General features: G+C 43.3%; 1 protein-coding gene across 3 annotated transcripts in view; it reads right to left on the bottom strand.

Moving 5' to 3' along the window:
• G3BP2 (G3BP stress granule assembly factor 2) overlaps positions 1-26,086 on the bottom strand; it is a 156,276-nt gene that overhangs the window by 73,201 nt on the left and 56,989 nt on the right. For all 3 annotated transcript variants that reach the window (XM_033960415.1, XM_033960433.1, XM_033960424.1), the window contains exons 4-6: positions 23,304-23,477; positions 12,515-12,605; positions 9,038-9,140 (exon numbers count right to left, since the gene is read on the bottom strand). In XM_033960415.1, the coding sequence (XP_033816306.1) occupies positions 9,038-9,140; positions 12,515-12,605; positions 23,304-23,477 (368 nt within the window). The remainder of the gene's footprint in view (positions 1-9,037; positions 9,141-12,514; positions 12,606-23,303; positions 23,478-26,086) is intronic.

Raw genomic sequence — 26,086 nt, 5'->3', positions numbered from 1 at the left:
GCCTGTCTTCCTCTTTCTGTGATTTTTTGTAGTTTATGAAAGCTAACTTATTCCTTACTTTCTCAACAACTACTTTGAGAACTGAAGTGGCCTTTTTTTCCCTCTTACTTTTACTTATTTGTCTCACAAAGGTTTGCCGCTCTTACAATTACTCCTTTCATTTTTGACCACTGCATTTCCACTCCATCCTTCCAGTTCCATGATGTAATTCCCCATCCGAACAAAGTTAGTTTTTTAAAAGTCTAGAACCTTTGCTTTTGAAAGAGCCCTCTCTATCACCCATCTTAATATTAAACCATACCATGCAGTTATCACTGGATGCCAGATAGTGTTTGCAAATGGGGAAAGTGTTTATGATGTTACAGTAGGTAATCTAAGTCAAGTATGATCCCTATCCCGTGTAGGTTCCATTACCAACTGCTGGAACAGTTCTCCTTGTAGAGAATCCAGGATCGCTCTACTTCTAGAAGACCCTGCAATAGGGATACCCCAATCAACATCCGAGATGTTAGTAAAACTTTCCTTTTTTTAGATATATTCTGAATGTCTACTATTAAACCTCTGTCCACTTCTTCTGTCTGTGAAGGAGACCTTTATATCACACCAATGTAAATATATTCACCATTCCCTCTTTCCAAATTGATCCACAGTGCCTCTTCCTTTCCCTACAGATCCTGCAATTGTGAGGATTTAATATGATCTTTGACATATAATGCTACCCCCCTCCTTTTCTTCCTATCCTGTCTTTCCTGAACAGATTATAACCCGGTCTCTGTGATCGCCACTATATCCAACTCGTTTTCTTCCATCACAGCTTCTAGAGCCAGAATCTCGTTTCCCATACTTCAAGCATTAGTATATACTGCTTTCCAGACATTGCCCCATTTTTCCATCCATGTAGAGGTATTCAGTGATTTACTTACCTGAGGGTTTATACTCAGCTGGGGCTTTGATCACCCTGCCTCATCACTTCTAGTTTAAAGCCCTCTTCAATAGATTAGTCAGCCTACTGCCGAAGACACTTCTTCCCTTCTTTGATAGATGCACACCATCCCTCCTCAGCAGCCCTTGGAAAATCATCCCATGGTCCAAGTAGCCAAAATGCTCTCGACACCATCCACGTAGCCATACATTAATCTCCAGGATGCAAGCTTCTCTGCCCTGGCCTTTACCCTTGCCAGGGAGGATGGACGAGAATACCACCTGCACACTTGACTGCTTCACCTTATCTCCCAGAGCCACAAAGTCGCTTTTGATAAGTTCGCAGGAGTAACTGGCATTATCGTTAGTGCCAACGTGGATGAGCAGCATTGAATAATAGTCATCAGGCTTGATAAGTCTCGTCAAGCTCTCCTTAACATCTTGGATTTTGGCACCAGGCAGACAGCATACTTCTTGTGACATCATATCTGGTCTGCAGAAGGATGCTTCTGTACCCCTCAGAAGGGAATCACCAACTACCACTACCTTACATCTCCTAGTGTTCATGGATCCAGTAATATTTGGGATTTCAAGCTTTGGTCCTTCTTCTCCTTGGGATTCTCTCATCTCCTCCACTTTCAGGACAGTATAGCGGTTTTTCAGTTCAAGGGCGGGGGGGGGGGTGTCACAGTATTACCATATTTCCCCATATATAGGTCGCAATCTAAATATGGGTTTTACAAATGGCTTAGTTATATGGGGCGGTCTATACAGTGATTGTAAATCATCCCTACCTACCCCTGGTACCTTTTTCGGAGCCCCCCTAGACAGCAGATAGCAAATCTGCAGCGGTGCAGGGCAGCCGTGATCTCTTCGGAATCCGGCCTGCCCCCGCACTGCTTGCTGAGTGACTGATGTCAGTTCTTGCGAGTCCCACGAGAGCTGATGTCAGCCATTCAGCGGGCGGTGCGAGGGCAGGCCGGATGCTTAAGAGATCGCGGCTACCCTGTACCGCTAGAGATTCGCGATCCAGGGGAGCTCAGAAAAAGGTATCGGACGTGGGCTGGAAGATTTGAAAAGGCAAGGGAGGTACCGGAAAATAAGCCGCGGCTAATACCATGAGGCGGCTTATCTTCTGGTTTTTAAATATGGGGAGGCCTATATGCAGGGAAATATGGTAATCTTGCAGTGTTCCATAATCTGAGTCCAGATGTTTTCCCTCCGTACAGCCTCTGCTTCCCTACTACTTAAAATCTAACGCCTCATGAACCATTTCAACGATGTACCTCTCATGCTCACAAATTCTTCTCAGTCTTACCACCTCCTCTCTCAGTTTCATTACGTCTTTCATGAGAGATCAAAGCTGAAGAGAGCTTGCACATGGAACCACTCCCTCTGCCTGGGTAACATTTTTTGTCTGCACAGAGACAGAAGTTGTAACCTGAGCAGCAGCTTTGATGATACGATGTTTCCCAGCCATATTGTGGTGCAGAAGTACTTACACCTGGAAGAATAAAGAAAGGGCAGAAAAATCCTACCAAAGTAATGCCCTGTTCCTGGTTGGCTGAAGAGCCTATAAATCAAAAAGCTCTGCCTTGGGGTGGGCGAGAGGGAATTAAATTAATACCAGAGCCTTTCCTCAACAGCTATTTGTGCCCTAATCTGATATTATGCCCTGAAATGCAACCTAAAACACTAATCTAGGCTAAAACACTGTTTTGTATTAAACCCTACAGAGACTCTAAAGGCTACACTATTGCCTAATTGATTTTGTCGAGCTAAAATTGAGAACTACAATGATATAACCTACTGAAACCAAAGTTTACCTTTCCCAGACACAAGTTGCTGTGAAAACTATCTTTAATGCCGAGCCTCTACAACCTCTCTCTTAGAACCAGGTTTACAATTAACTAATATCTCTGAAAAGAGCTGCAGACTGGTATGTGTCAATGTCTAGAAAACCGTGCATAAAGAAAAACAGGAATATGGGTGCACATTGTATGAAAAAGGCTTTGTATAATAACTGTTATTTAAATGTCAAAGCGAGCCATTTATGCTGACTCTATTGTTGAAAAAACAGATAAATGTAGAGCTAAACTAAAAAATGAAATTTGAAGGATACAAGGTAAGAAAAAGCACCTCAACAAGTGCAATGGCCTAGGTGGAAAAGTGTGCGTAAGGAGTGCACAAATCGGAAAAAGCCTAAGTTTATCAAACCATTACCTAAGAGAACTAAAATTGCAATTAAAATGCCACATGATAAACAAAAGGATAGCTGTACTAAAGCAAAACGTCCCGGAGAAAATATGCAAGTGAAACAATGGAAAGCTGTGAAATGCACATTAGTGTGCCAAAATTATTTTTTATGGTCATTTTTGTACCTCCAACTTTGGATGTTCAGCTGGAAACATCCAAGTTGGACTTAGATTTTTTTTCCCCAAAAATGCCCCTCCATGACATCATGAGACCCTTCACGAAGCAAGAAAGTAACAGATATGGTGCTGAAAGTCACAAGTAAGGCACTGATAGACTTGAGATAAGCATGTACTGAAGTGTTTTTGTTTGTTGTTTCTTTTTAGTATGAGAGAGATGGAAAAGGTAATACAGCACTGATGATATAGGACATATGTTTGGAGCCAGGTCCTGTAGGTGACACCAAAAGATAAACTGTGTCCACATGAAGCAGTAGTATCACCGTGTGGAGAGCTGTGCATAGGAAGTTATGGTGGTTGAAACTGGAACAGAGAAATGGCAGTTATTACACATGGGGAGCCAGGACTAAAGTTATAAAGTGCCGATAATGTAGATTGGTAGGCAGAAGAGATATTTCCCTCTGAGTCAAGACAATTAAAAATGTTTGAAGAGAAATTGGTTCCTCGACAATGAATTGAAGAAGTAAAGGTAATCAGGGATGCCTCAGTTCCTGTTGAGCCACGAGAATCATGGTGATTGGATTCTGCTGAAATGTGAATAAGGATTTCTAGATTGTAGGAAATGAAGGAAATGCATGTAGGAACTGGTTTGTTCAGGCTGGAAGAAATTCATTTGAATCAAAACGATGAGGAGAGGGTATACTGGAACAGAAATGCTAAAGGTTGTGATTGTTGGCAGAGAGGAAGAGACTTAACTGTAGAGATCTCCAAGTCAAGTAGAGTTGATGGAATAGAGCTGAACTAAGTCACCACTTGTGAGGCTGAAGGAATCTGTTGAAATTGACTGTCAGAGCATTCCATTTTCCTGTTAGGTTCTTGACAAGAGGAAAAGTGTTTGTACACCCTTGCTTAAGTAGCAGATGGCTAGGAGGAGGGGTGACATGATTGAGACATTTAAGTACGTCACAGGTCGTGTCGAGGTGGAAAACGACATATTCTTTCCTAAGGGACCTTCAGTCACAAGGGGGCACCCGCTCAAACTCAGAGGAGGGAGATTTGGTAGTGACACCAGGAAGTATTTCTTTACAGAAAGGGTGGTGGATCACTGGAACAAACTACTGGTGCAAGTGATCAAGGCCACCAGCGTGCTCGACTTTAAGAATAAATGGGACATCCACGTGGGATCTCTACGTGGGTCGAGCAGCACTCTGACTTAATGGGGTGGGACAGTAGAGTGGGCAGACTTGATGGGCTATAGCCCTTTTCTGCCGTCATCTTTCTATGTTTCTATGTTTCTAGTAGAAGTAGTAGGAGCAGGAGACTATATTGAACGGTGCAAATGGCTTCAAGAAAATGATATGGAGTGATCTCTCATGTAGAATCCATGAATCCTGAGTGTGAAGGACATCCAGGTGAGCTCCTCATGCATACCTGGAGGCATCTGTTAATAGAAGTTTCTGATGTTAAGAAACACGGAATATGAGGCATTATACTGGGTCCTTGGAAGTAAGTGCCACAAATAGATTGAATGAGAAAGGAGGCAACTTAGAGACATTGTGACAGGGCAGAATTAACCAATAGGCCAAGTAAGCATGTGCCTAGGGCCCAAAATGGTCAGGGGTGGGCCCAAAATGGTCAGGGGTGGGCCCGATGAAGGAGAGCATCAACATTATTCCATATCATTCAAATCGATCCCTTCGATCGTCACAACAAGAGTTATTATCGGTCCCCTCCTTAAAAATTGTGGGAACAAGAAGAAACGATATGTTCTCTGTTTTAGCTCCCCAACTCTGGAACACTCTGCCTCTTTTTATCAGAAAGGATAGAGATCTTGTCTCTTTTAAAAACTTTCTTATTCAATGATGCCTTTATCGATTAATTAAGCTTTTTTTTTTTTTTTCTCTCTTTCTTCTATCTTCTTCCCCTCCCTTTGTTTTTTTCCCTAATTTATGTTTTTTCCTCCACCAAGAGAAAAATTTGTAACTTTTCCCCTTTCCCTCTTTTCATGTTTGTTTTTAACATTATGTATTGAGATCTTTTCTGCTTTATGTAATTATTTAACAGATTTTTATTTTTTTTTTCGCTATTATTAATGTATTACTAATATGATTGTATGTTCTCTTATAACTTGTTTTTAATTGTACATCGCTTAGAATGTTTTAAATAGGCGATTCATCAAAAATAAAGTGAACTTGAATTGTTTTTTCCAAACGGCGATGGGCCCCTCCAGCATCGATCAGCAACGCGGTCCTCCCCATTGATGGAAAGTAAGACAAGCAAGCAACGCAGGTAAGAAAGGCAACGGGAACTGTAATTTTGCAAGAAGTGCTGCTTGCAAAAAGCTTCCATCTGATGTAGCTTCCTGTTTCCACCTGGGCGCATGGTGGGGTGGGGCGGGGCAGGGGGCCCACTGTACTTGTGTGCCTAGGGGCCCTCGACGAATTAATCCTGCCCTGCATTGTGAGAGCGGGTCCATAGCCTGCAACAATTTAGGAGTTAAAGTACAATGAGTAGCTTTTAGAAGTAGCCATGGGGTTGCATGAATTGTGGATGCAATGCCACTTTAACAGATACTTAATTATCAAGGTGTCAAAATGTCATAAAACAGACTTTTATGAAAATGTGATGCTGAATGTTTAATGCCCACTGAGGGAGCTCCTATATATGCAAGAGACAAGGTCAGTCGGCGATAGGAATTCTTGTAACTGAGTGCAATCCCTAGAAGTTGCAATAGGTGCACTAGTAGTTCAGTGGCATTTGGATTGCTGGAGGCGACGCCGTCTTTGTCCACCAGATTTCCGAATAGGGGAACAGATTAAAACTGTAAGAGTGGAGCGTTGAAGTCATGACAACTAAATACTGTGTAGCACTGTGAGTGCTGATTCTAGGCCAAAATGTAGTTCACTATACTGAATGTGAAGCTGGCCTATTAAAAAAATGCAGGTACTGACTGTGGACTTGTAGAATGGGATGTGTATGCATTCTTCCTTGAGACCTTCAGAACACCACCACTGGTTGAAAAAGAACCTCTGGCTCCTCCTTGGAAGAAGTACTGTTCTGATAGTATTGATGCCAGAAATTGAAAGAGAACTCTCCTTCTAGATTGTTTGAAGGGAGCTCTGGTCAATATTGAGCATATCAATATTTCACCACAGGCAAACTGATCAGTGTTAGTGGTAGAGGGTGAATGAATTTCCAATGGATATGGAAGGAGGTTGTATAATTCAGACTAGGCATTCCAGAATGCGCCAAGAGGTTGCGTGAATTCCTGTTAAGTAGGAGTTTGAGATTTTTGAGAATGTTGGTTTCTAGGGCACTTTGGAGCCAGAGTTGTGGAAGACGTTGATGGCATAGGAAGAGCTTGACCCATTTACCTTATGAATATGGTGAAAGAAAGGTGCTCCAGTGGTGATCTATGCCTAGGTGGAGGAGGAGATGGATCTGACAAAAGCCCATAGGGCTCTGCTGCAGAATGTTGTGGGTCAGAGAAATCTTGAAGAGATAGATCGGTGTCCTTGTGCTGTAAGACTGGAGATTTAAAACTTTTTCCTCCAGAAGGAGCATGACGCTGTGTGATATTGTGGCTATGGTGTTGATGATAGCGTTGGAATGGACTCCTAAGTCTCCTTTGTTGGCGGCCCGACATCAATGAGGAGGAAGTGCTCCGATGATGGGACATGGATTTGCGTTGAGAAGACTTAGATCTACTATCATGAGGCCTCAAAGCTATGCATGGGCTGGTACCAGGTGAGTCTGTGCAGCAGTTTGTTTTGACTGGCCTTGAAGCATAGCTGCTAGTTCCTGCTGCAGTTTGCAAAGGTGGTTCTGATTGGTAAGTTGTGGTACTGGAGGTGTGGACGGTATCGATGGTGCAGGGTGTCAAAGCGTTGGTGATCATGATATAGAGGCATGCTCAGAGGAAACATTTCCTGTAATGATGGAGAGCAAGACTGCTGTTGTTGCCGTTTGGCATGCATCGACTTACTCGATGCTAGAGATGCTGGCATCATGTCATGAACTGAGGCATGGGAATCTTTCTTAGCCTGTTTACTGGATGGTGCCGGCATCGATACAGAGGAAGTTGACGCCAAATGATGCAGCGATCATGGTGCCAACTTTGACATAGCCTTGTCGACATTGGGCGTAGAGGACATCTGTGATGAAATCTTGAGTTCCAAAAAGTTTCTTCCGCTGCAGATATTAAGCCTTCAAAGAACATTTTTGTAATTGTGAACAGCACTGACAAGAGTCTACTCAGTGCTCAGGACCAAGGCAATGAAGACATCAACTGTGCTGATTTGTGACTGATATGGCCCTGTTGCACCGAGAACATCTTTTGAAGCTAGTAAAAGACATTGAGGGAAAAACTGCCGATGCGAGAAATAATTTAGTGACAGAGAGAGTCGATGCTGCTGGCTGGAAATTTGGCTGACAGAGGACCGAAAACACTGAAAAGTAAAAATTTTGAGAAAAAACTCCCAAGAAGGTAAGCTAGTACCAAAGAAAATAAAAGAAATGAAGAAAAATGATCTGTGAAGTCGCATAAAAATGGGAAAAAAATATCACAATTGGAAAGACACCAAGGCACGTCTTCTTAGCTCTGCAGAAAAGTAAGAGCTGATGGTCCCACAAGCTGGCATCGGGTGGAAGGCACTCACGCATGCGTGGTACAGGCTGTCTCAAGACTTCTAAAGAAGTTAAAGTGACAGTACACTTTTGCACTGTCCACACTGGGCTCCATGGTTGACATCACCCATCTGTGAGAATATGGTGATTGCTTGTCCTTGGATAAATAAAAGAAAAAATCATTCCAATGGCAGTCTCAAGGGTAACAGAAGGGGGGGGGGGGGGCACTAAGAAACAAGAAGAGATGAATAGGTAATCAGGTGGCGACAAGGCAATATAAATTTATACTCTCCTGTTTTTCACCTCCTCTCTCAATTCCAACCTTTCTTTTTTACACTTTTGATTAGACATACTGATGTTGTCATCTTTTGCTCATACTGTTCTGACCTGAAGAAGGTTTTAGCCTTCAAAAGCTAATCAAAATTGTATCAAATTAATCCAAAAAAGTTTCCTTTTTTTGTTTCCCTCTACCTTCTTAGATAGGACCCTAGCATTTCAAGCTGGTAGGCAACAATCTTGGTTAGGTAAATGTATTCAGCAAGCTATGTTATCCTATTGCAGTTTTCAGAAATTAAGACCACTTTGTTCAATAAGTTTATTACTTAGTGAGTTTTATTATTGAAATTCTATTTTACAAATATTTGTATTTTTTACTGTATTATTGAATTTAGCTGATTGTCCAGCTCTTTTTAGTGTAAACCGCCTAGAACTTTTGTTTATGGCGGTATAAAAGAATAAAGTTATTATTATTAAAGTTATTATTATTAACAATCACCAACTACCTTATTGACCTATATTCTGTGTGAAAAGGTGTTTTTTTGTTGGGGTTTTTTAAAAAATTAAAACCCTCCATTGCTCATAGTTTTTATGGCATTATACAGTAGAATTTGGTTTAAGAGTTGAAAAGATATGTTTCTAATCAAATTTAGGCATGAGTATGGATCTTATTTCATCCTACTTTATTTCTTATGTATATGTCTACTAGAGAAAAGAATGGATAATGGTGGGAAGAAATACATTCCAGAGTTCCTAGATTAGACCATTCTGAAACCCCCATGTTAAGGCTCTTTTATCAAAAGTTCCAATCTAGAGAAGGAATTCAAGATGATTTCACTTACGGTACAGGATGAACATCATAGTAAGAATTGTTTGTGTTCTCCTGCACAGGCTCAGGAGATGGCTGCCTTTCTTCCCGTTCTTCTTCTACTTCCTCTTCAGATTCTGAGAAAACACAGAGAAGCTATAATCAATATGAGGGTCCTTTATAAAAAATGTTGAAGGAAATTTCTTAAAAACAAGATCCATTGAATCCAGCATCAAAGTCTTCAACAGTTATCAATCACAATCACAAGTAACCTGTAGGATGATAGCCATTCCTTGTAGTCCACAACCAAGAATGAGTAGTGGTTTACCCAGAGAGATCTGGCTAATAAAGGTTTATGGACTTTTCCTCCAGGAATTTGTCTAAACTCCCTTTAAACCAGGGTGTATAAAAATCAATGAATAAAAAGATGACAATTTTGATTTTTAAAAAAAATTTAAATAGGATTTAAAAAAAATGCTTTTTGAGGGAAAAATATATTTAAAAGATAGTTTTCTATTTAAGATACATTATAGCCCCAAAGTTATCCAACATGAAATAAAGATTAGTTTTTAATTATGTAGCATGAGGTTGTATATTCATTCAATTTTACATTTTTTTGGTAAATTAATTCCATTAATCCATTCATGTCATCACAAGCAATTTTTCTATCTAAAATATATCACAGACACTTAGTTTTGCATTTCTTAAAACTGTGAATTTGTGTCTGCAGAGATAACGTACTTTCACAGCAAAAATGTTATAAAACATACAGAGCTGAGAAAAACATCTTATCCCATTGTTCCTTTGCAAATCGATGTACACAGAACCAACTCTTTACCTTTTAAGTGCTAAGTTTATTAGAGAAAGACATGGGGACAAATTTTTCCCCAACCCTGTGGGAACTCATTTTCCAGTCCCATCGAGTTCTTTTCCTATCCCTGCCCCATTCCTACAAGTGCTATCTTCATCTGCACAAGCCTCAAACACTTTTAAATCCTAAATGTATGATGTCTGTGCAGTAAAGGCAGAGTTTACAGGAATGGAGCAGGGACTGCTATAAAACTCATGAAGACAGGATGGGGAAATTGAGTTCCTGCGAGGATAGCAAAGTTGCTTACCTGTTACAAATGTTCTCCGTAGACAGAAAGGAATGCAGTCACACTTGTTGGTGAAGTCCTCTGACCGAGCTTGTGTGCTGGTGCCCTCCTCCTCCCCGTCTCAGTAATTTTTTTTTTTTTTCTGATCATGAGCAGACTATCTTGCCTCTGGGATTCTGCCTACTAACTGTCAGTTATGTCCCTAGCTTAGGAACTACTTGGTAAGAGGGGATAGTGGGCGGGCAAGTGTGGCTGCATTCCCCTGCTGTCTACGGAGACCACCAGTTACAGATATGCAACTTTGCTTTCTCCAGAAACAAGCAGGAGTAATGCAGGCCCACTTGCCGGTGAATCCCTAGCTGAAAAATGAGATGGGTGGAGGAAAAGAGGTTATAATGCAAACAAATTTCTGAGAACAGAATGTCCAAACTGAGTATCTTGTACTAAACTATGATCCAAACAATAGTGTTTTGTGAAGGTAAGAAGAGAGGACCAAGTTGTTGCTCTGTAGATATCTATAACTGGAACTGATCTTAGGATTGCAATTGAAGAAGCTGTAGCTCGTACTTGATGTGCTCCAATCTGACCTGGAGACGGTAAGTGAGCCCCAGCATAGCAAAAAGAGATGCAACGAGCAATCCATGAAGATATAGTTTGTGTAGATACTGCATTTCCTTGAGTAGCTGAATTAAAGGAGACAAAAAGCTGATTAGTCTTCAAGACAGATGCATTCTTGTCCAGATAAATAAAGCAGTACCCCTCCTGCAATCCAGTGTGTGAAGACCTTGTTCCACAGATGAAGAATGAGGAGGGAGAAAAACGATGGTAAGACTGTAGATTGATTAATGTGGAAACTAGTTACAACTTTTGGAAGAAACTTGGGATGAGTGCGTAGGAGCACCTTAGTAGGAAAAAATTGAAGATATGGAGCATAGATGACCAATGCTTATAGCTCGCTAACCTGTCTTGCTGAGGTAAGAGCTACTAGAAATGCTGTCTTCCATGTAAAGAAAGGTAATGAAGCAGATCCCAGTGGTTCAAACGGATCTTTCATCAAATGGTCCAAAAGCACATTGAGATCCCAGGGTGAAGGTGGTGCACACAATGGAGGTTGCTGAGACCTCGCAGAAATCGAGATAGTAAAGGCTGTTGAGAAACAGGTTTTCCAGCTATCCAGGAGTAGTACATAGAAATTGCTGATAAATGGAGTTGTACAGAATTTGTCTTGAGATCTGATAAGTGTAACAAGTTAAAATGTAGTCAATTGGGCAATGGAATGGATTTTTAGCTTGAGAATGTGCCCAAATAGAAAAACACTTCCACTTTAATAAAGATTTTCTTGTCCTTGCTGCTAGAACTTCCTTGACTGAGGAAGATATTGGTAGCTCCACAAGGATTGTCTGTTCAATTTCCATGCTGAGAGATTGAGACTGCGAAGATTAGGATGCAACAGGTGACCGTACTGCTGAGACAGAAGATAGGAGTGATCCCCTAATGGAAGTGGGGGAGCATCCAGAAGATCTAGGAGTGTTGGATACCAAATCTGTCTGGGCCAGCGAGTTGCAATGAGAATCAGCTGGGCTCTGTCTGATGGCCTTTTGGAGAACTTTGGAGATTAATGGAATCAGTGGAAAAGCGTAGAGGAGAGTGAGATTCCACAGCATGGAAATTGCATCTCTGGCAATTGCATGAGAAGCAGGTCTCAGGGAGCAATAGTGACTACAATAAGCATTGGTTGCCAAAGACAAATGACAATTCTGGGGCTCAAAAACAAGAGAGCCCAGTCACTTGGCCATGAAGGTACACCATAGTGAGGCCATGATCAAGACCAGCCTGGAGAAAGTGAGCACCACCGAAACTGGAGTGTACTATGTCTACGCTTGTTCCTGAACACACTAGTGTAAGAAGATACAGCAGTCTACTTCTTAGACATGAAAAGAGTGCCAAGGACCACATCAGAACAGTACTTGTGGTCTAAAGCTGCGTGCTCGAGCCATGCTGCATAAGGTCAAAAGGGGCACTCAACAAAAGGCTGCGACCCTAGCGAAGATGCAGCCAATCTGAGTACCACTGCCCTACAGCATAGCCCTCCAAGTCATTGAAACACACAAGACCCTCCACCACAACAAGGTGGTTCCCTTTAGGAGGGTAAACTTTCAATTAAAAAATAAAGGGACAAAACAAGCTGAATGCTATACATCAAACATACCTAGGAGTACTGAACCTAAGTCACAGAAAACACAGGACAGACAAGGATATAAAGCATTTTCCTGCTGAAACACCACACCTAAAAACATAATGCAACAAAAGACTCCATCTAGTGCAAACAACCAGAATTGAACCAAAGGGTATTTGTCAGAAAAAGAAAATGGATCAAACAACTGACCACACTCATAAAAATCAAGAGTCTTTACCTTCTTCCAGCTCAGCCTCAGAGTCTCCAAACACCTCATCTTCATAGCGGAATATGTCATTATGTACATAGAATTTGTTTGGAACAGATCCCTGCACAAAATATAATAATAATCAAGGTTGCAATATTAGAATGTATTTTGCCATATCAGTAATCAAGTGTAAATGTGCAGAGGGGCCAGGAAAGCACAGTTACTTACCATAACAGGTGTTTATCCAGGGACAGCAGGCAGATACTCACACATGGGTGACGTCACCAACGGATCCCTGGCACAAACATTTGAAAAGTGAATCGCAACTTTAAGCTTAGAAAGTTCGCAATTAGCCCGCACCGCACATGCAAGTGGTCCCTCAGTTAAGATAAGCCAGCTAAGATACCAACCAGGGGAGGTGGGTGGGTTGTGCCAATATCTGCCTGCTGTCCCTGGATAACACAGGTGACCTGCAAGCTAACTAGAATGGGATGGAGGGAGAGTTGGCCTTTAAGAAAATAAATTTTGCAAAACTGACTGGCCGAAGTGCCCATCCCGTCTGGAAAAAATTTCCAGACAGTAATGTGAAGTGAAGGTATGAACTGAGTACCAGATGGTAACTTTGCAGATTTCTTCAATAGGAGTAGATCTGAGGAAAGCTACAGAAGCTGCCATAGCGTGGACTTTATGAATAGTGACACAACTCTCCAGAGGCAGTCCAGTCTGAGTTTAGCAGAATGAGACAAGCAGCCAACCAACTGGAAATTGTCCATTTGGTTACAGGATGACCCAACTTGTTAGGATCAAATGATATGAAGAGTTGGGGAGATGTTCTATGAGGCTTTGTCCGATCGATGAAAGCACGATTACAGTCCAAAATGTGCAGTGCCGTTTCTCCTGGATGAGAATGAGGCTTAGGGAAAAAATACTGGAAGAACAATGGACTGATTGAGATGAAAGTCTAAAACTACTTTCGGTAGAAACTTAGGATGCGTGCATAGAACCACTTTGTCATGGTGAAAAACTGCGAAAGGTGGATATGCGACTAACACCTATAGCTCACTGACCCTTCTGGCAGAAGTGAACAAGATGAGAAAAACAACTTTCCAGGTGAGAAATTTGAGATGAGCTGTTGCCATTGGTTCAAATGGTGGTTTCATCAACCTGGAAAGAACTACATTAAGGTCTCAGACAGATGGAGGCTTGAGGGGTGCTTTAATATTGAAAAGTCCTTTCAAGAATCTGGAGACCAATGGATGAGCAGTGAGAGGCTTTCCTTCAACTGGTATGTGAAAAGCTGTAATAGCGCTGAGATGGACTCTAATAGATGTAGATTTAAGACCAGAATCAGAGAGATGAAGTAGATAATCCAGCACCAATTCCAATGACAAGGAAGCTGGATGATGATCATGATGATGATGACAACGACAGAGAAACCAGGAAGAAAACTGAGACCATTTCTGTTGGTAACACTGTTGAGTGGTCGGTTTCCTGAAAGCATCAATAATAGTGCGGACAGGTTGAGAGAGATGCAATGATGTCAGCCTGACAGATACCAAGTTGTCAGGTGTAATGATTGCAAGTTGGGATGAAGAAGAGCTCCTTGATTCTTTGTAAGCAGAGTAGGAAATATTGGAAGAAGAATGGGCATGGATAACTAAAGTAGTGAAGGAAGTGATAGGCAATAAGAAAAATTCATTCAGGAAATGGAAAAAGGACAAAACTGAGGAGAACTGGAAACAGCACAGGAAGTATCAAAAAGAATGTCACCATGTGGTTCGAAAAGCCAAAAGAGAGTATGAAGAGAGGCTAGCCAGGGAAGCACGAAATTTCAAACCGTTCTTTAGATATGTTAAAGGGAAGCAGCCGACTAAGGAAGAGGTGAGACCGCTGGACGATGGAGACAGGAAGGGAGTGGTGAAGGAGGAGAAAGAAGTGGCAGAAAGACTTAACATATTCTTCTCGTCTGTATTTACAAATGAAGACACATCCAACATACCGGAACCTGAGCAAATCTTCAATGGAGATCAAGCAGAAAAATTAACATCCATGGAAGTGAGCCTTGAGGACGTACACAGGCAGATAGAAAAATTAAAAACTGACAAATCCCTGGGTCCGGACGGAATCCACCCAAGGGTTCTGAAGGAACTAAAGGAGGAAATTGTGGAACTACTTCAGTAAATTTGCAATCTATCCCTGAAAGGAGGCGTGATCCCGGAGGATTGGAAGATAGCCAATGTTACGCCCATCTTTAAAAAGGGATCAAGAGGTGACCCGGTTCCAGGGAAAATGGCGGAAGCGCTCATAAAAGACAACATTGATGAACATTTTGAAAGAAACAAACTTCTGATAACCAGCCAACTTGGATTCTGCAAGGGGAGATCATGCCTAATGAACTTATTGCACTTCTTTGAAGGAGTTAACAGACGGATGGACAGAGAATATAATAATAATAATAATAATTTGTCTTTTGTATACCGCTATACCAAAGACCCCATAGACATCATATATCTAGATTTCCAAAAGGCCTTTGACAAGGTACCCCACGAACGCCTACTCGGAAACTGAAGAACCATGGGGTGGAAGGAGACGTACATAGATGGATCAGGAATTGGTTGGCAGGTAGGAAACAGAGGGTAGGAGTGAAGGGCCACTACTCAGACTGGAGGAGGGTCACGAGTGGTGTTCCGCAGGGCTCGGTGCTCGGACCGCTGCTATTTAATATATTTATAAATGATCTAGAAACAGGGACGAAGTGCGAGATAATAAAATTCACAGATGACACCAAACTATTTAGTAGAGCTCAGACTAAAGAGTACTGTGAAGAATTACAAAGGGACTTGAACAAACTGGGGGAATGGGCAACGAGATGGCAGATGAAGTTCAACGTTGAAAAATGTAAAGTACTACATGTGGGAAGCAGAAACCTGAGGTACAACTATACGATGGGAGGGATGTTATTGAATGAGAGTACCCAAGAAAGGGACTTGGGGGTAATGGTGGACATGACAATGAAGCCGACGGCACCGTACGAAGGAGGAGGACTTGGTCACTCAGAAGATGCTGGAAAGCTTTCAGTGCATAATACATCGCTCTGAGCTCCAGCAAATTGATGTGAAATTTGTGTTCTTTGGCAGTCCAATAACCCTGCCTTTGAAGGCTGCTCATGTGCGCTCCCAAGGCATAGGTAGAAGCATCTGTCGTGAGTACTTGGTGATGTGGAGGAAGATGGAAAAGAAGACCTCCACCAGTGGAGCGACTGTAGAAGAGATGAGGTTAGAGATATGCTGTGAGAGCGGATCTGTCACCTGACACCACTGAGAAGATAGGGCCCATTGAGGAGTGCGAAGATGCAATCTGGCTAGTGGGGGTGACATGAACCGTGGAGGCCATATGGCCAAGGAGAAGCAACATGCAGAGATTGATTGTAGCTGAAACATCTGTTGACAGAGATGAAGCAAGGCAGCTAGGCGATCTGGAGGAAGAAACACCCTTATTATAGTAATATCCATAATAGCTCCGATGAACTGAAGATATTGAGTGGATTGTAAGTTGGACTTTGGGAAATTTATTTCGAAGCCCAGGGTTTGAAGGAAAGAAATGGTATGAGTCATCGCCAGGGTCACCTCTTGAGACGATGAAGCCTTGATCAACCATTCGTCTAGGTAAGGAAACACCTGGGATCGTAGGGCTGCTGCCACTACAATTAGGCACTTCATGAAGACTCTGGGAGAAGATGTCAGGCCGAACGGAAGAATTTTGTACTCGTAGTGACGATAACTGATTTGAAAGCAAAGGTATTTTCTGGAAGCCGGATGAATTGGTATATGTGTGTAGGCTTCCTTGAGGTCTAGAGAGCATAGCCATTCGTTCTGAGCCAATAAGGGATGAAGGAGGGCGAGAGAGAGAATCAAAACTTCTCTTTGACAAGATATTTGTTGAGAGCTCGGAGATTTGGGATGGGTCGCAGACCTCCTGTCTGTTTGGGAAACAAGAAGTATCATGAATAAAATCCTTGGTCGTGTTGAGAGGGAGGAATTTCCTCAATGGCATTGAGGAAAAGGAGGGCTTGAACCTCCTGGAGTAGAAGAGAGGACTGCGTCGGATTTAAAGCAGACTCTTTTGGAGGATGGTCCGGAGGAAGGGTGTGAAAATGAAGAGGACCCAGAGATCCGATGTAATGAGCTCCCAGCGATTGATGTAAATCTGAAGATGTCCCCCTATGGGTTAAGGCAGAGAAAGTAGCAGAGGAATGCTGGCTATGCTCTGAAGGAACACGTCAAAAAGGCTGCACAGGTTTTTGAGGAGCAGCGGGTTGTTTAGGTTGTTGACGTGGCTGTTGTCGCTGTCTACAAAGCTGGGTAAGTGCCTGGGTAGGTTTGGCAGTATATCTGTGCTGATAAGAGGAAGCAGGTTTAAAAGGCCAGGCAGGCGGAGGTTTCTTTTTGGGCTTAACCAACACATCCCATCTGGTCTCATGAGTGGACAGCTTTTGGGTGGTTGTGTCAGTGGAGGCTCCAAAGAGTTTATCACCAAGGCATGGAGCATTGGCCAGACGGTCTTGGTGGTTAACGTCAAGGTCTGAAACACGTAACCATGCGAGACGTCTCATCGCCACCAACATAGCTGCCCCTCGAGATGAGAGTTCGAAAATGTCATAAACAGATCTCATCATGTACTTGCAAAGTTGCAGAGGTAGAAACCAGAGATTGGAATTCATGTAACAGGAAAAGAAAAAGGTATAATTAAAAGTTCTGTTTGCCAACATTGAGCTTTGGTTCAGACGTCTGCCAAATTTTTCCACTGTCCTTCCCTCTCTACCAGGAAGAATGGATACATAGACACTTGCCCCAGAGGATTTCTTCTAAGTGGATTCAACCTCGAGAGACTCATGGGGCAATTGAGGTTTATCAAAGCCAGGCAAGGGTACCACCTTATAAACAGATTCCAAACATTTAGAAGCCACTGGCACAGAGAGAGGAGTCTCAAGGTTTTTAGAGAAAGTTTCCCTCAGAATGGCATGGAGTGGGAGTTTTAAAAGTTCCTTAGGAGGAAGATCATAATCAAGTGTGTCCAAATACTCTTTGCTGTATTTGGAATCAGCCTCCAAAGAAACATCCAGATCATGTGCCATCTGTCGCAAAAATTTGGAAAAAGAAAGTTTTTCTGAAGGAGAAGGTCTGGTAGGTGAATGTTGAGGTGACCCAGAAGCAGAAGAGTCCACATCGGTAGAAGATGGCAGTTCAGGATCAGTATCCCCCAATAAATCTGAATCTCTGAAAAGAGAATGATGGGGTCGGTGTCGATGGCTGGGTGTCGAAGTCTCCAAATGCTTAGATTTATGAGAGACTTTGCCTGACCGTGCCAGAGTAGCATCTCGAGAGGTGGCAGAGGAAGATCGGTGCTGCAGTGAAATACTCGAGTCCTGTGTTGAGGATGTCCGTATCAGTGGAGTAGCAGTAAGAAGAGCGGTCGGTGCTGTGAGCAACTCAGACCAGACTGGCTCCTGGATAATCGGTGCCGTGCTAGCCAAAAGGTGAGCCAGCACCAAGAGGGTAAAGTGCTCTCCTAACTCCTCCCGAAGCAGGTTGTCAATTTTCTGCTTAAGGGAAAGTGCTGATACCATTTGCTTCCTTTTGGCCGGTATGAATGGCAGGTCAACATGGTCCAGGGATGATGAGGCTAAAGAGGAGGAACTCACCAATATCTGAGCCATGCATTTGTGGGACTTACACGAGGTCGGCAGGACTTCATTAACTGCAGCTTCGACCTGCGTCCCGGAAGGGGTAGTGGAAGGCTTCTTAGCCGGTTTACCCAGAGACATGGTGAATTAGGACACCAGAGTCAAAGTTGGTGGATCCACCCTTGGTGTCGTCTTGGTCAGTGCTGACTGCGCCAAGATGAACTGGGCTCCACTTCCATTGTGGCGCCGAAGAGCTGTTTCTGTTGAAGCAACTGATTTTTGAGAGTGCGCTTCTGAAGGGAAGAGCAGCGGGAGCAGGAGTTGGGACGATGCTCGGGTCCCAGACACTGCAAGAACCAGCGGTGAGGGACGGTGACAGAAATGGCCCGAGCACAGCGAGTGCACTTTTTGAAACCCGTCGGCAGGCGGGACATGGATGGGAAGACAGCCGTTGATAAATCAAACTCTCTGGAGAAAAGAGTCCATAAGGCCCCACCGGGCCAAAGCCTGTGACGGCAAAGAAACAACAAAAGGGGTTGTTTTTTTATTTACTTGAAATGAATAAAAGAAAAAAATGAAAGAACTGACATAAAAGTCACTATCTGTGACGGTGGGAAGGCAAGCGAGAGAACAAATTCAACAGGTGTTAAAAAACGCGTCTTTCTAGCTCTGTGGAAACTAAAAAACTGAGGGACCGCGTGCCTACTTCAGGCAGGATGGCACTCGCGCATGTGCGGTGCGGGCTAATCGTGCACTTTCTAAGCTTAAAGTTGCAATTCACTTTTCACGTGTCCGTGCCGTGGCTCCATTGGTGACGTCACCCATGTGTCAGAATATGCTGCCTGCTTGTTCTGGGATAGAGTACCTGCAATTAACAGTATATATTACATTACATTACTGGCTTATATTCCGCCTGTACCTTTCAGTTCTAAGCGGATTATATCAGAACGATAACTGGACATTTCCAGGAAGAGAAATACAAATTACAATTAAGGCGTAAGGACTAAAGCAATTTTGATGAGTGGGTTCTAAGAGGGGGATTGAGGGGAAAAGGAAGGGATTAGGACGTTTGGGTGAATTTCTTGAATAGTAGGGTCTTGATTTCTTTGCAGAAAGCCTTGAGGTCAGTTGATGCTGTCAGTAGGTTGGTGATGGAGGGGTCCAAATTAGCTGCATGTGTTGCAAGTAAGTTGTCATACATCTTTTTGCGTTTAGTTCCTTTAAAAGGGGGGAAGGAGAAAGGGGATTGGGTTCTCCTCTGTCTGGTTGAGAGGTTCCTGTTTAGACGGTTGTTTAGGTGGGTGGGTGCCGTTCCGTTTAAGGTTTTGAACAACATACAGTATAGTTTGAATTGGATGTGGGCTTGTATTGGAAGCCAGTGTGAGTCTAGGAAGGCGTTGGTGATGTGGTCAAATTTTCCAAGGGAATAGATCATTCTGAGGGCAGTGTTCTGCACAGTCTGTAGTTGTTTTATTAGGTAGGTAGGACAAGAAAGGTAGAGGATATTGCAGTAATCCAATATACTTAGGACTAGGTATTGAACTATGAGTCTGAATTGTTCTTTTTCAAAGAATTTTCTGATTTTGCGAAGGTTGCGCATGGTGAAGAAAGCTTTTTGTGTGATTTTGTTGATTTGCACCTGAAGAGTGCAACCTCTGTCTACTGTTACTCCAAGGAGTTTGAGATTGGGTTGTAGGGGATATTTGGTGGTTTTTATTTCTAGCTCAGTTATAGAAGGGGTTTTGTCCTTTTCAAGCAGTAGAAATTTAGTTTTATCAGGGTTGAGCTTCAGTTTATGTTCTGTCATCCATTTTTCCACTGCTTCTAGAGTTTTTTCCAGGATGCCTGATTTGGTGGGGTCTTGTGTGTCAAAGGGGAGGAGTATGGTGATATCGTCTGCATAGCTGAATGAAGTTACTTTGAGTTTGTCTAACAGGGTACCGAGGTAGGAAATGTAAAGATTGAAGAGCATGGGTGACAGTGGGGAACCTTGGGGTACTCCGCAGGGGTTGGTCCAAGGCTCCGATATAAGATCCTTTGTTTTTACTCTGTATGTTCTTGTTTTAAGGAATCCTTGAAACCAGTTGTATACTTCGCCTGAGATCCCTATTGTTTCTAATATCTGGAGAAGTATTGTGTGGTCGACCAGGTCGAATGCGGCAGAGAGGTCGAGTTGAATTATCAGCATCTTTCTTCCTTTGCTAAGGTGCTATCTGGCTATATCTAGAAGGGAAGCTAGCAGTGTCTCGGTGCTGTGGTTAGATCTGAACTCCGATTGAGTTGGGTGGAGTAGGTTGTGGTCTTCAAGGTAGTTGGTGAGGTATTTGGCAACCAGACCTTCTATTAGTTTAACATATAATGGAATTGAGGCGATGGGTCTGTAGTTGGAGGGGGTGTCTATTGGTCCTTTGGGATCTTTCAGTATTGGGGTGATTATGATTTCCCCTAGGTCTTGTGGGAATTGGCCTTCCGTGAGAGTTGTTTGGATCCATTGCAAGAGGCAAGCTCTAAATTTGGGGGATGCGTTTGTCAGTAGATATGACGGGCAGTTGTTCAGGTCGCATGACGCTCGACTGTATTTTCTGTAGAGTCGGTTCATGTCCAGCCATTGCACCTTTGTAAAGTTGGACCAGTGCCTGTCAGCTGCAGTGGCTTCATCTGTTGTAGGGTTTATTATGATCTCGTCTAGGAGGGTCGGTGAGTTGTTGAAGGAGGCTCTAATATTGGCGATCTTATTCTTGAAATGGTCCACTAGTTGGGTGGCCGTTGGAGGGTGGATTCCTTGAGTGGTTAGGAATGGTTGAGTGTCGGTGAGGTTCTTCATAAGTTGGAAGAGTTTCTTTGTGTCTAAGGATTCTGTGCCTATTAGTTTGGAGTAATAAGCTCTTCGTTTTTCCTTGAGTTTGATCTTGTATTGTTTTATTAGGTTTCTCCAAGCTACTTTGGTTGGTTCTTGGTTCTTTTTTTGCCATGCTCTTTCGAGTTGTCTGCAGTGTCTCTTTAGTTGAAGAAGTTCTGTGTCGAACCATTTGTCTGAAGATCTGCAGAGTTTGTGTTTTGTCTTTTCTGGGGCTAGACCGTTCAAGGTTGTTTCGCTCAGAGAGCGCCACTGGTGAATGAATACATCGTGGTCTATGGAGACGATTAATGGGTCTACTGTGGTCCAGAATGTAGAAGGGTCGATTTTTGGTCGGGTTTTGAAGGAGGTTTTGTGGGTTTCGTGCTTGTTTGTGCTTTGAGTCCAGTTGATGTTGAAGGTGAATTTGAAGTGGTCAGACCAGAGGGAGGGGTGCCAGGCCCCATTGGAGATATGAATGTTCGGTGCGTGGGGGTGTTGTGACATGTAGGCTGCAATATCAAGTTGGTGGCCTTTTTCATGTGTGGGTTGAGGATGTAGAATTTGGTAAGAGAGTGCGTTGAGGTATGAAATTATGCCAGAAGCTTGTTTGGAGGAGGTGTCTTCTAGGTGGAGATTTATATCTCCGAGGAGCAGGTTGTGTGTTGAGGTTAATGAGTTCCGGAAGATGAAATCTTCAAGATCGTGTTTTGTGGTGTTCCATTTTCTTGGAGCTATGTAGCAGAGGATGCAGGTAAGGGTGTCTTTGAGTGAGTTACTGGAAAGTTGGACGGCAAGCAGGTCTGATTGTGGGGTGGAGTGTTTGTCTAGGACAGTGATGGTAAGGTTGTTTTTTACTAGGATGGCCAAACCGCTCCCTCGCTTTTTTTCCTCAGCAGACTAATTCAAGTTTGTATCCCTTGGGGCAAAATTCTGTAATGCTTGGGTCCGAGAAGGAGGATAGCCAGGTTTCGGATAGGAAAAGGCAGCCTAGCTGTTCATTAACTATCCAGTCTTTTATTAGGTCTGCCTTTGGGCTGATTGATCTTATGTTCATGTATGCACAGAGGATTGAGAAAAGATGTTTGTGGTAGTTGGGGCTAATCTGTGGGTGAAGGAGGTTCTTGGGTGTATGGGGGAGTTTGTGACCCGACTTCTTTGTGTTGGGGGGTGGTTTTCGTCCCCATGTGGGTGGGATGCTTTCTTGTGAGGCTGTTGTACATTCTATTAGGTTTCTTGTCTGGTGAAGTTTCTTGGGTGATTGTGTCTGCCTGTCTGTTGCTGTCACTATTGGTATTGGTGGAAAGTGGTGGCCTGCTGTTCTCCAGTTTGTTGTGAGTAGGGAGAGAAGTAATAGTGTGCATAGGAGTTTGGTAGTGGGGGGTGACATGTTGTTGGTTAGCGGTTGGTGAGTGACTGAAAGGTTCAATGCAGGAGCAAAAGAAGAGAGCTGTGGGAGAGCTGGGACTGAGGGCGGTTGAAGATCGGCCAGTAGCCCTTCTCTGGTTGAGATCTGCGTGGTTTCGGTGATCTGGGGGGGGGGGGGGCAGAACTGGGTCACAACACCCAGTTGAAGTTGGGCAGAGGCGGTCAGGTAAGTAACCTGCACTGGCAGGAGGCTTTCAGCGATCCCCAGTGACTGGAGAAGCAGGGGCTCTAAGAGAGAGCAGAGTCCTTCTGCTTGCACGGCGTCGGGCGGAGGAAGGAGGGACAAGATGGCAGAAACTTCCTCCTTCCTCTGCCTAGGAAGTCGCTGGGGGGAGAGGCTTTCGGTGGCCCTCAAGGGCTGAAGAAAAAAATCCGACTCAAAAGTCGGGCTGCGTCGGCGATCCCCGGTGGCTGGAGAAGCAGGGGCTCTAAGAGAGAGCAGAGTCCTCCTGCTTGCACGGCGTCGGGCGGAGGAAGGAGGGACAAGATGGCAGAAACTTCCTCCTTCCTCTGCCTAGGAAGTCGCTGGGGGGAGAGGCTTTCGGTGGCCCTCAAGGGCTGAAGAAAAAAATCCGACTCAAAAGTCGGGCTGCATCGGCGATCCCCGGTGGCTGGAGAAGCAGGGGCTCTAAGAGAGAGCAGAGTCCTCCTGCTTGCACGGCGTCGGGCGGAGGAAGGAGGGACAAGATATATCAGAACATAGAATGAGATTTACATGATCAATTTTCCAGCATAAGCACTGGAACACAATGCTAAAAATAGTAAGAATACAGTAAGCACAGTCAAGAGAACATTTGCACTACAGTTACAAGTACCACTGAAAACAAAGTAAAAGTCATTGCATGTGGAAATATTTCTGCACTGTTACTTACTTCAGGAGCCAGAACAAATGTCTGCATGAACTTCCGCATTGGCTGCCCACTGTTCGACAGCTCACCCATGACCTGTACGACAACGCCATCATTCAGCGTTGCATGTGCATCTACATGACGGATCTTGGTATGACATTCACTGAATTGTAGAGACATCACTTTCTTGTGAATCTCCTTTGTTGGAAAAGAAAGAAAAAACTTGCTGAAATAAATTATCCCACTCACACCTGTCAGAAGATCAAACAAAGCCCAGTAAATTCTGCTACAGTGGAATATATGAATATAATTAAGCCATACTAAATCAAACTATGGTCTATTGATCCCAGCACTCAAACAGTGGATAGTCTAAGTCAGTGTTTTTCAACCTTTTTACACCTATGGACCGGCAGAAATAAAATAATTATTCTGTGGACCGGCATCGGTCTGTGGACCGGCGGTTGAAGAACACTGGGCTAAGTCGTGGGCCGAACCCTGCCCATCTCTACCCAATCTCCACCCCAGACCCCACCCCCATAATAGTACTAATTGCACCTTGCATGTCCTGTGCCTCATCTGGAAGCCTTCCCTCTGACGTTGCAATGTCAGAGAGAGGCTTCCAGTTCAGGTGCAGGATGCCCGTAGGAGCCACTGCCTGTGACTTTGTGCACTGAATCAGTTAGGAAGAGGGAGCTGGCTCGAAGATAACGCCGCATCAATCGCACCGTGGACCGGCGATTGAAGAACACTGTTTTGGGCCTGATGCACATGCTGGCTCTGTGGACCGGCAGGAAATTTCTGTGGACCGGCACTGGTCCATGGACTGGTGGTTGAAGAACAGTGGTCTAAGTCACTTGTATATGGCAGATCTCAAAAAGAAATCTGTTTCTTAAACTGATTTTTAGGGTATGTAATGGCTTTTACAAGTCTATCCATTTTATGGACTTCCTCCGGGAACTTTTCCAAATCCTTTTTAAACTTCTCTATATTATTTGTCTTGATCACAACTTCCAGCAATAGACTGTCATGCTTAATTTTGCACTGTATGTCAAATCTCTATGAGCTGTTTTAAATCTGCTAGTTATTAGTTTCATAGGGTGTCCTCTTGCTCTAGTTTAGATTGAAAGGCTACATAAATACCCCTATTTAACTGTTCACCCCACTCATGATTTTATAAACTGAAAATCTCCAAACTAAAAAGTTCTAAACCCATTTATCTTCTTGAGAGGTGTCTTTCCTTTTTATTTCTAGCTCTGATTTTTGGAGATGAGATAACTAGATCTGCACACAATACTCATGAAGCAGTTGTACTAAGGACTTACAGATGGCAAATGATTCAGTTTTCTTCTCAATTACAAATAATCCCCCAACATTATTTGCTTTTGGCAGCCGGAACACACCAAACTGAAAACTGGAATATTATCCACACAGACTCCAAAATCCTCTCCTTAGGTAGTGAATCTTAACATGCAATCCATCATTTATATGTCTGTCTTTTTTTTTTGCTGTGTGTACCGCTTTATATTTGTCCATATTAAATTTCTTCTGCAATTTATGTTTCAAGATTCTTCTACATAATTCTTCACAATCCTCTGATTTTAATGACTGAATGATGACTCTCTTGAAAATCTGATCTTCTTATTTATTGTTCCTTTTTCCAGATCATGTATGAAAATTTGAACATAAAGGTCAGTAGCCATTTTTATTGCTCCTTTCAGCTTAGAACACTGTTTTCCCACTTCCCTTATGTCGTCCCATCCTAACAGCTCTTTCTTCAGGTATGCTCCCATTTTACTAAAGTCCGTACATTTGAAATCTAGGACTTTGGGTTTTGTGTAGCCGCCCTCCACTGTTATGCCTATGGCCAGGGTGTAACTGAAACTTTGCATGCTACGTGACATATCTCCTCAAGTCTGCTTGCTTGCTATCCTGACCGAATGTAACCTGGGTGTTGCCAAAACCATGAACAGTCGTAGTTAGGGAAGCTGTTTTACTGCAGAAATTCTAGCTTGTGTAACCATGAACTGTCGTAGTTAGGGAAGCTGTTTTACTGCAGAAATTCTAGCATGTGTAACCATGAACTGTCGTAGTTAGGGAAGCTGTTTTACTGCAGAAATTCTAGCATGTGTAACCATGAACTGTCGTAGTTAGGGAAGCTGTTTTACTGCAGAAATTCTAGCTTGTGTAACCATGAACTGTCGTAGTTAGGGAAGCTGTTTTACTGCAGAAATTCTAGCTTGTGTAACCATGAACTGTCGTAGTTAGGGAAGCTGTTTTACTGCAGAAATTCTAGCTTGTGTAACCATGAACTGTCGTAGTTAGGGAAGCTGTTTTACTGCAGAAATTCTAGCTTGTGTAACCATGAACTGTCGTAGTTAGGGAAGCTGTTTTACTGCAGAAATTCAAGCTTGTGTAACCATGAACTGTCGTAGTTAGGGAAGCTGTTTTACTGCAGAAATTCAAGCTTGTGTAACCATGAACTGTCGTAGTTAGGGAAAGCACAGTTACTTACCGTAACAGGTGTTATCCAGGGACAGCAGGCATATATTCTCACACATGGGTGACGTCATCTACGGAGCCCCAGCGCGGACAGCTTTTCAAGCAAACTTGCTAGAAGTTTCAAGTTTGCACACTGCACCACGCATGTGCTAGCCTTCTTGCCCACTAGAGGGCGCATCTCCACCTCGTGGTCCTCAGTTCCATATCAAGCAAAGAAAAGCCATCCCCGGGGAGGTGGGCGGGTTGTGAGAATATATGCCTGCTGTCCCTGGATAACACCTGTTACGGTAAGTAACTGTGCTTTATCC

The sequence above is a fragment of the Geotrypetes seraphini genome, chromosome 1 (assembly GCF_902459505.1).
Source record: "Geotrypetes seraphini chromosome 1, aGeoSer1.1, whole genome shotgun sequence".
Taxonomy (NCBI): Eukaryota; Metazoa; Chordata; class Amphibia; order Gymnophiona; family Dermophiidae; genus Geotrypetes; species Geotrypetes seraphini.
This window is presented reverse-complemented; position numbering and strand designations above follow the sequence as displayed.